This window comes from Oncorhynchus keta, chromosome 34 (assembly GCF_023373465.1).
Source record: "Oncorhynchus keta strain PuntledgeMale-10-30-2019 chromosome 34, Oket_V2, whole genome shotgun sequence".
In the NCBI taxonomy this organism is placed as follows: Eukaryota; Metazoa; Chordata; class Actinopteri; order Salmoniformes; family Salmonidae; genus Oncorhynchus; species Oncorhynchus keta.
This window is the reverse complement of record NC_068454.1, coordinates 66,700,806-66,710,581: the sequence shown is the minus strand read 5'-3', so window position 1 is coordinate 66,710,581 and position 9,776 is coordinate 66,700,806. Positions and strand designations below refer to the sequence as shown.

General features: G+C 42.8%; 1 protein-coding gene and 1 long non-coding RNA gene across 6 annotated transcripts; one reads left to right on the top strand and one right to left on the bottom strand.

Annotated features, from left to right (window-relative positions):
* Positions 1 to 110: 110 nt before the first annotated feature.
* Positions 111 to 7,598, bottom strand: LOC118377037 (zinc-binding protein A33-like). 4 transcript variants are annotated; one of them, XM_035763862.2, is made up of 7 exons: positions 6,179 to 7,598; positions 5,661 to 5,737; positions 5,205 to 5,300; positions 4,605 to 4,838; positions 2,756 to 2,778; positions 2,262 to 2,377; positions 111 to 2,031 (listed from the first exon to the last, which is right to left on the bottom strand). In XM_035763862.2, exons 1-7 carry the CDS (start codon positions 6,189 to 6,191, stop codon positions 1,463 to 1,465), a joined length of 1,128 nt encoding a protein of 375 aa, XP_035619755.2. In that variant the 5' UTR covers positions 6,192 to 7,598; the 3' UTR covers positions 111 to 1,462. The 4 variants fall into 4 exon arrangements, with proteins under 4 accessions (XP_035619755.2, XP_035619757.2, XP_035619756.2 ...); XM_035763864.2 differs by having other exon boundaries at positions 6,124 to 7,596; XM_035763863.2 differs by having other exon boundaries at positions 5,661 to 5,788; positions 6,124 to 7,595.
* A 200-nt stretch (positions 7,599 to 7,798) lies between these two features.
* On the top strand, positions 7,799 to 9,405 carry LOC118377038 (uncharacterized). Of its 2 annotated transcripts, none has more exons than XR_004824146.2 (4): positions 7,799 to 7,916; positions 8,148 to 8,252; positions 8,374 to 8,444; positions 9,145 to 9,405. It is a non-coding gene; the product is annotated as an uncharacterized LOC118377038 (long non-coding RNA). The 2 variants fall into 2 exon arrangements; XR_004824147.2 differs by having other exon boundaries at positions 7,862 to 7,916; positions 8,151 to 8,252.
* The last annotated feature ends 371 nt before the right edge of the window (positions 9,406 to 9,776 follow it).

The following is a 9,776-nucleotide window of genomic DNA, read 5'->3' as shown; positions in this document are numbered from 1 at the left end:
GCCCTGATTCTGATTCTGTCTGTTTACTCCTTCTGCTGTGATGGAGTGTGTAGCGCTCTGTAGTCTGTTGATCTCCCTCCTCCCTTTTTTCACAACACAACACACAGGCGTTTTGTAAAGGAAAGGTGTTATTTTCTTTATTTCATGTCTAAAAAAAACATAACGAAGAATAAACAAAAGATTATGAGAAAAAAATCTAGTGTCCTTGTCATTGATTCTGTACTTTTCCAAAGCTTTGAATTTGTCCTAATGTTATTCGGGTAGGTAGGTAGGCCATAACGTGTGTGCACTTAGATTTTACGATCTCATTTCGTGGAGCACTTTTCTCCTAGCTGTCTATCTGGCACACCGTGCATAGTGTAAGATATCATACTAATGGCCGCGTTCACTGAGGAAGCCTTGGTCTCTGTAAATGTGACGGTGTTGTCATGCTACCTCACGTCAGTCATCTTACTCAATGTCACACACATTTAGTTATTTTCCCACAGTGTCACACTCTCCAGTGTCACCCTGTGTGTCCTCTTCCTCCCTCTTCCCACCCCCTCCCCTACATTTCTCCCATACCCATGCCACAATAGATACATCCCAAATGGCACCTTATTCCCTATTTAGTGCACTACTTTTGTACTAGGGTCCATGGGCCCTGGTCAGAAGTAGTGCACTATATAGGGAATAGGGTGACATTTGGACTGCTGACAAAGTGTCACAGCTATGGATGCATGACCACAGTATTTATAGATGGGCCAAAGGTAACATCATTGTGCAGTTAACCCCTACTGTTAAGTCCTGAGGCCCTGTGGTATCTACCCCCACTAGGATACTGGCATTTGGCCTTTGCTCATTTTTGGGACTTGTTTTCGATACCTTAGTCTGGTTTTTCTACATTCATAACCTATTATGTGACAATATGACAAAACTATCACATTCTGGTGTTATGAGCACAGACCAAGGTTTTGTGTTAATTTGTTTACCTATTTATTTGTGTATTTAATGCCAATAAAATGTCAATATTCAAACCACAATGCAAACAACTGAACGCAATGGCATAAATATGAATTGATAGTGCTATACCATAGAGCTGGTTAGGTACATGTCAGTGGAGGCGTGTGGGAGGATGGGCTCATTGTATTGGGTGGAATGGAATAAATTGAACAGTATCAAACACATCAAACATATGGAAACCTCGTTGACTCCGTTCCATTGATTCCATTCCATTGCAATTAGCCCGTCCTCCTATAGCTCCTTACACCAGCTTCCCCTGGTAAATGTAAATGCATATCATAAACTCATTGGATTTTTTAACTGATACAATTTACATCATGCTTCCAGCCAGCTATGAAATTATACCAGAAACACACACTGTATAAAACAAACCATTTACAAATTCTCTCTATCCTTCCACCGCATCCACAAACAAAATATACTCCAGTACAACCTTGGTTCTCCTTGGTTCTCTGTACTCTCATATAGAGGGGCTGAAGAGGTTTAGGGGACCCAGGTTCCTCCCATCGTCCGTGTCACATGGGTTATAGAAGGGGATCAGCGGAACGAACACCGTTTCCATGGAGAATGTGTACAGTGGCGTCATGGTAACAGCGTTATAGAACGCTACTTCCTCCTTCTCACAGTCTAAGAACACTCCGATCCGGACGGGCTTGATGGACACCGGGACCTTGGTGGGTTTGGGGTCTGTACAGGCCAAGATGGCCCCTCCCTTCAGGGATAGGGTCCAGAGACCGTTACTGGTCCCGCTGGAGTCCATCTCCCCCCGGGGGACGTCCTCCCTGGCCACACCCAGCCGCCACGCTGTCTTGCGGCCCACCTCCACCTCCCAGTAATGGCGTCCGATGATGAAGCCTTCTCGGCCCATGACACTGTAGTAGTAGTGGAAGCAGCGGGGGTTGGGAGGCTGCTCCTCCTCCGAGGCCTTGGGGATAACTTTGTCCTCCTCGAACCACACAGAAGTGCAGCTGGGGGAGAGGGTGAGGAGGGGGTGGGCTGTCTCTGGGTCAAAGGTCACTTCAGTGATATCTGGGGGGTGGGGGGGGGGCTCAGGTGAGTTGCATTGTTGTAATCTAGAATTGTCTAATGGTATATGTGTAAGTGGATCCCTTTAAGTAGGAATGTAAAAAACAGATATACCAGTACATTGGCACTACGTCACTAGAAGGCGTAATCTCTTAAATTCAGCATTATACACATTTTATAACAAACAATACTATAACAATACTAATGTCACAGAAGGATATGATGTTCATTACTTGGGTACAGGCAGCTCTTCATGTGTTTCCATATCCTGTACTGGATGGGCCCCACAAAGTGTGCTGATCGCACCTCCACATCCACCTGCGGAGGCGGTATGAAAGCCACCTGGGACCTGGGGGGGGATGAGAGAGGGAGAGGTGCAGGGGAAGAGGAGTGCAAAGATGGATGAGAAAGGGAACGAAAAGAATGTGAATGGAAATGAGTGAGAAAGAGAGGGTAGAGAGAGTGAAGAAAGAAAGTGGAATGCCAAAGAGAGAGAGAGAGAGAGAGAGAGAGAGGAGGAGAGAGAGAGAGAGAGAGAGAGGGGGAGAGAGGGGAGAGGAGAGAGAGAGAGAGAGAGAGAGAGAGAGAGAGAGAGAGAGAGAGAGAGAGAGAGAGATGCCGAAGTTGCAAGGTGAGAGATTATGGCCGATCAGGAGAAGGGAGTGATTTGTGACACGAGAAATAGATGGAGTCATAATCAGTTAAATAATTAAATATAAACACTTGCCTTTTCAAGAGGTCTTGAATCTCCTTCAGAGAGAAAAAAGGAATGGTCATAACAGTAGTGAAAGACTTAAAGCACTCAAAACAACATTGCACATAACAGTGTATTTGTTCCATTGATAAAGGTGCCCTCGTGAACTCAATATGCAGTTCATATTCTCTTTCAATCATTGTTTGGTGCCAAACCTCAGCTAGTCCTCCAGGACTGCACTGTGTGTTGCTTTTTGTCCACCAACCTTTTAATGAGAAATTGATTTAGACCTGCAAAAGCAGGCAAGTAGACTCTTTAGCCAATGATTGATCAAATTAGTGCCAGAAGAGAAGGCTATAAGCTGACACGGTGGTCCTTGAGGACTGCAATGTCAGCGTAGGTTAGCTGTTGTGGAAGCTGAAAGCAGCATCCAGTAGATTCTGTGGAGGTACTCCAAGCTTCTCATTCCCCTGACCCTCCCCAAATCGCTCCCTCCCTCCTGCCATTCATCACATTCTCTGTAACACTTTGCTCTCCAACCTTTCATCATAAGACCTGGACGGTGGTCGTAATAATGACATGAGTTGTCATAAACAATTATGACAGTTTGTCTCATCTTATAATCATTGATGTTGGCCAACTCTCCTCATGGAGGGCTACTGCAGTGTGCAGGCTTTAGTTCCAGCCCTGCACTAGATTTACATGAACATTTTAGTAATTTAGCAGACGCTGTTATCCAGAGCGATTTATAGTTAGTGCATTCATCTAAAGATAGCTAAGTGGGACAACTACATATCACAGTCATAGTAAGTACATTTGTCCTCATTAAAGTAGTTATCAGCAGTCAGAGCTAGTAAGAGGGAAAGTGAAGTGTTAGTTCCCAAAAAGCTATTTTTTGGGGGTGGGGGGAGGTGCGAGCAGGGGTTGCAAGGGGGTGCTGTGGGATTAAACCTTTGGTTAAACCTAAAAATAACATAAATGCAAACTAATACACAAAACATTAAGAACATCTGCTATTTCCATGACATAGACTGACCAGGTGAATCCAGGTGAAAGCTACGATTCCTTATTTATGTCAAGTGTTAAAACCACTTCAGTCAGTGTAGATGAAGGGGAGAAGACCGGTTAAAGAAGGATTTTTAAGTCTTGAGATAATTGAGACCTGGACATGATGTTCTTAATGTTTTGTACACTCAGGGTATATACAGTAGAACTACTTTTGTTCATGTTGTACCAAGTAGATTTTTCACTCTGGAATTACCTATCCAAATGAAATACATTTCCTGTTAATCAAGATAGTAAATTGGTTCCATAACATGAAATAATTCATCCAAACACTTTCTTTACATAATATTTCCACATTAACTGGTTACGATATTGTAACCAAATGGTAACCATCTCATCATTAGACACCTTTCCATGCACTTTAGTATCACAGTTCTTAAGCAGATATCATTTAAGTTCCAGTGCTGGCAGTGAACATATGATCATTAAAAAAACAGAACACATTACCAGGAATGACATTCATTCCCACAGGTGGCCAAAAATAACCAACAGAAAGCCACGCCCCCAATAGGCCATGCCTCCAACAATTCTGATAGGCTGGCACTGCTACATTGCTCTCACCACTATGCAACATTGATGCCCATGAGGTGTTGAAAGCAATTTAGAAGCTTTCATTCAATTAAAAAAATCACATTGATCTGTCAAATTCGTTATTTGATTTCAGGCAAATTGAATAGAATAGGTTGAACGAACCAAATATTAATTTAGGATCATACCATTTTAAAAAGCACTTCAGATAAACAACAGTGCCATCCCTCTTTTTACAGTGTAGAGGTGCAGTGCTAGAACAATAGCCTGAACACCCTAACTCACTCACTTTGAGCAGTCTGGGACTGTCTTCCTCGGCCAGTTTGTTGTTTAGCGTGGCAATGCCTCTCTCCAGATCTCTTCCCTGCATGGCGATCTTCTTCTCCCTCTCCCTAAGCAGCTTCACCCTCTTCTCTTTCTCCTTCTTCAGTCGCTCCATGTCCATGGTCTCCTCTTCGTCCAGGAAGCGATGGAGGTTCTGGAACTCAGCTCGGACCTCCCGTTCCAGATTATCAAAACATCTCTGAGAGATAGATAGAGAGACAGACTTTACTCTTTTGTGTAGTAGGTTTTACTATGTTTTGTTACTATATAGTGGGTAGTGGAAGGATACTAGCCTGGTTGGGAGACACAGAATTTTCAGCTTTAGCCAACACGCATCAGTTACAGTACGTTAATTTTAATGCTAAATATGTAAATACTACAAAATACTTATCATAATGTTGCTGGATAACATTTCTCACCACTATCAGTCAAATTGCTTGTAATATTACTGACACACTAATACATTCACAGATGATCATATTCAGGACTGAATGAAATAATCAAGGGAATAAGACATGAAAAGTAAATGACAGTGGAAATGATGCATTGGCAGCCAGCACCGTACCTCTACACCAACAGACCATATGTACGTCTCTCTCTCTGCCTCCCAGCACTCGTCTACCTCATGCTTTATTCTTTTAATAGCCTGGATCAGCTTCTCCTGTAACAGGCACACAGACAAACATGAGGGGAGAGGAGAGAACAGAAAAACAGACAGAGAAACAATGTCAAATAGTGACAGAATAGTGACTTAAGTTATTTAACTAAAGAGTAAGTTTGCATGCATGTATTTAGATAATCGTTTTCCCTATGAGTTTAGAAGTCATTTATTTATTGAAAGTGATATTGTTGTGCCATTGAAAATGTACTTTAAAAAATGTCCCATCGATACAGCCTATTAGATTTTATGGGAGAGCCTTTTCCCAAACACAACCTCTTTCATAATTAATTAAACGTTCTATTGCCTGACTTTCCTTTAGACATAAACCCAAGGGTAAAAGTATAAACTTTTGCAGCTTACCTTATGGTCAGGGAGAAGGCTTTTATTGTAGTTGTTGTTGGTGTCTTTTATGTGATTTTTGTACATTCCAATTTCTCCTAACGAGACGGGAAAGCAAACAAGGGACTCTTGGCAATGACAAGAGGGAACTAAAGAGGTGTAATAAAAGAGAGGGACAGTAAAGATGAAGAGGGAGGGACAGTGACAGTGACATAGAATTGAAGGACAAGAGAAAATTATAAATTAGAGAGAACGATAGAGATACACAGAGAGAAAGAGAGATACACAGAGAGAAAGAGAGATACACAGAGAGCGAGACAGACAGACAGAGAGATACAGAGAGAGCGAGACAGATAGACAGAGAGAGATAGGGAGAGACAGATAGACAGAGAGCAGATATGGAGAGAGAACCCAATAGGAAGAGATACCCTCGCTGAGGTCATCAAAACAATTAGCATGAAGAGAGAATGAGTGTCATACATACATCCAACCAGTCAAATGGAGATTTATCTAGAAACAATTAAACAGACAAGGGTCACCATCAAACACCATCCGACAGTAGCCTTCTCCCTCTCTCTACATGCAGCTTGGCTGAAGACTAACGTCCATTAGCACTGAGGAGAAAGGGAGGGAGGGAAGGAGGGAGCCACAGCTGCTGGCCAGGATGGGCAGGCAGGCAGCAGCGATTTATGGCATTGCACGGTGGAGAAGATTCTATTTCTGTCTGCTGTTGTCATTCTGGAAACAAAAGAGGGAATCGGTCAGGGGATAGAATCAGGCAGTGGGTCGGGATGTAGGGGGATATCATTTTTCATAGGGAGGGGTTTGCCTGGAAGGGATAGGAGAGAGAGGCTGTGTATTTATTTTGGTAGGCCTATGTTGTTTTCGTACTAATGTATCTAGGGCGTATGGAGAGGGCAGTATGACAACTGTAAACAATAAAATGTTGGTGTTAAAACTTAACATAAATATTGGTAGATGTAGGACTAACTGAGGTCAGTTTCCATCTGTTCTTCCTTCTCTTCTTGACATAAAGAAAACAGAGTGGGGAGCACTGGTATAAAAGCAAGCAGTTAGCATTTTCTCAGGCAATATTCTCCCCCTCAGAGACAAACACACACACAAACATGTATGCATACACACACTCTCTCCTTGCCTTCCTCTCTCCCTCTAGCATTCTCCCATTCTAATACACTCAAACGCATGCACACATGCACACACACACACACACACAGACTGGCTGGTTGGCTGTGTGTGTGCAGAGGTAGCATGACTCATCTCTGGAATGTTCCTCATCTATAATTCATTGTCCTGGGTCCTGACGATGTGACTGCTGTGTGCTCTGCTGAAGTGAGCAAGCTGCACTTTCAGCGCCATAAACCAAACTACTGTAGTCTACTCCAGTATTGTGGGTGGACAGAATACAGAACACTAGCACAATGCATTATTATGAATATTACTCACATGCAGAGGTTCACACACTAAACATGATTCACTTGTTGTAATAGGCAACAGAACAATTATCTATAGGAAATGCGGTTGCTTTTGTATCCCATATATTTCTGTATTCAAGGTCATCTTGTTTGGGCTATAATCATTAGTTGATAAGACCTATTGTTCATGGGTATGACTAGCTCTCACTCTCCATAAAATAGCCAAGATCCCTCGTTTACGTATATTATTTATGTGACCATTGCAGGGGTTAGGTTATTTTCCTTCATTCTGGCTCTATGTCTGGCCCCGCCAACTGTTTTAAATGTCACTTCCAGAGCTTGAAAATGACTCCCAACTAGTGGTGAGGTGAGGCTTTAATGGGTGCAACTGTAGGGTTAGTTTGTAAGGTCATTTTTCTTCCCTTTTCCCCATCCTTTTCTCTTCACCTTTGCATCATAAAGTGTAAGGAATTCACTCCAGTAGGCGGAAATACAGGCGGAAAAGACAAATACATGAGAAAGCAATAGGGAGGTTGCGCCCAGTCTCACAATCCAGTACATTTCAGTTGGTTGCAATCCGCTAATACAAATTTTAAAAAGAAGAATGGCGCGCACACACACACACACACACACACACACACACACACACACACACACACACACACACACACACACACACACACACACAACACACACACACACACACACACACACACACACACAAAACGAAAGTACACGCCAGTACAGTAGATGGCGGTATACGCGAACTGACAACCAAATCCTAACGAAGAAGAAGAACAGACGTAAACAAAGAGCATGTCGTACATATTCATTCAAACGAGAGGTATGAAGGATTTTTCATATTAATTCAAGCTATTTAACTTTATAATGACATGGTTTCGTCTCCTTATTATCCTACTTGCAAGCGTTTTCAGTTGCTATTCTTCTGCTTCCAGCTAAATACTTAAAAAAAAACTACGATAATGCACTGGAAAGGCTAGCAGTGAGCTAGCCAACAAGCTGTTGTTATATGGCTAACATAACCACGACACTAACAATTTCCCTACCGGTATAGCAGGACCACTGACGGTTCAACCACAGCGTCAGAAATGCCGATATGGAGGTGGACTACAAGCAGAACTACACAAATCTCAAACGCAAATTGAAATTCATGGTTTATGTGAGTATTAATGTTTAATCCAATTGTCAATGACGTGCTATTATTATTATATCACCTATTGGCCAAGGAACTGTAATTTACAGAGTTGAACTGTTGTATTTCGCTACTTGTCTCCGTTTAGGAGCAGGAGTGTTTTCAGGAAGAGCTCAGAAGATCCCAGAAGAAGCTGCTCAGAGTGTCCAGAGATAAAAGGTGGGTGGGTGAATCTACAAGTTTGTTTTGTTTGGACAGATGGGGTGTATTTATTTGTCACACTGTAGCAAAACCTTTTACCACGATGTGATACTGATACTTTTCGGGGCTGTACCTACAATGTGTGTGTATGTTTGTTTTGGATAGTGTGTGTGAGAGTGTGTGAGAGTGAGTGAGACGGGAAGTTGCCCTTCCCACCAGAGTATTTAGCTCCACCAGCTGAGAGAATGAAGAAAGAGATAAAGGCGCCCAAACACAAGAAAGAGACATCAGGGAAGGGGAGGAGGAGGAGATCACAGATGAGGGAACAGACATGTTGCACGTAGGCTGTTGAGTTAGGGTCTAGAATAGAGTGTTTCTACAGTATAACTGCACTACATATGACAGGTTAGGTGCAGGCCTACAGTAGGCTATAGGAAGGTCCATAACATTGGGACATCATCAATGAAGTAATGTACTGCCATAATATCCTGGACTCTTTTCATTTTCAATTACTGACCATTCATTTAAAGGGTTATTCTTCCTCAGTAGACAAACCACATCCCAGATGGAACCCTATTCCTACCCCAGAGGGCTCTGGTCAAAAGTAGTGCACTATAAAGGAAACAGGGTGTCATTTGGGACTCAGTCCAAGTCATCTACCCCTCTCTTTCTCCATTGCATCTCTCATTCCATCTTCCTTTTACCTCCCTCCACTTAGGTGGTGGCCCCTTTAGCAGCCAACTTCCCAGCGGGCCCGACTGCCCCTCCCACATCCAGCGCCTCGTTCAACTGGGTGCCCAGGCAGATACTGAGTGGAGACGAGGGAGGTGGAGAGAGCGACGGAGACTCAGACAGAGGAGACGACAACAGGGGGGAAGGAGAAGAGGCTGACCTTGTCATCGATATAATGGAGACGTTATGTTTTCTACCAATGACTTTTAAAAATGAAATTGCATTAAAGTGGTAACATTTCAGGTGACTGTGGTAGTTGTTGTTGAAAGCCTAATGGACTGGTAGTATAGTGTATAGTATGTGCTGCACAGACATGCAGTACTGCGCTTTTACTCAAAACAACTGTTTCTGAAATTGGCTGTGCCTGGAGACAAAAGCCTTTTATGCTGCGTTCATAACCAAATGGGAAGGTGGTTTTTACCTCTTACAACTGGAAAAAATCCACATGAACGCCCCTTCAACTCGTAAAATCTAGTAGGAAACTCGTCTGTCATCCCTGAGCTCTGACTTCTCGCACATGCTGACCTCTGACGTCACCTACTAAGGAAATTACCTCGATAACAGCATTTTCGGCAGTTAAATGTAATTTTTTTTACAAGCATTATAACTGTACTTTTA

What these genes read in the sequence shown, in the direction of transcription:
- LOC118377037 (XM_035763860.2), bottom strand. An exon ending in ACAGTCCCAGACTGCTCAAA is followed by an intron (nt 2,779 to 4,604) that starts GTGAGTGAGTTA and finishes TTCTCTCTGAAG; the next exon opens with GAGATTCAAGACCTCTTGAA. An exon ending in GAAGAGCTGCCTGTACCCAA is followed by an intron (nt 2,032 to 2,261) that starts GTAATGAACATC and finishes CCCACCCCCCAG; the next exon opens with ATATCACTGAAGTGACCTTT.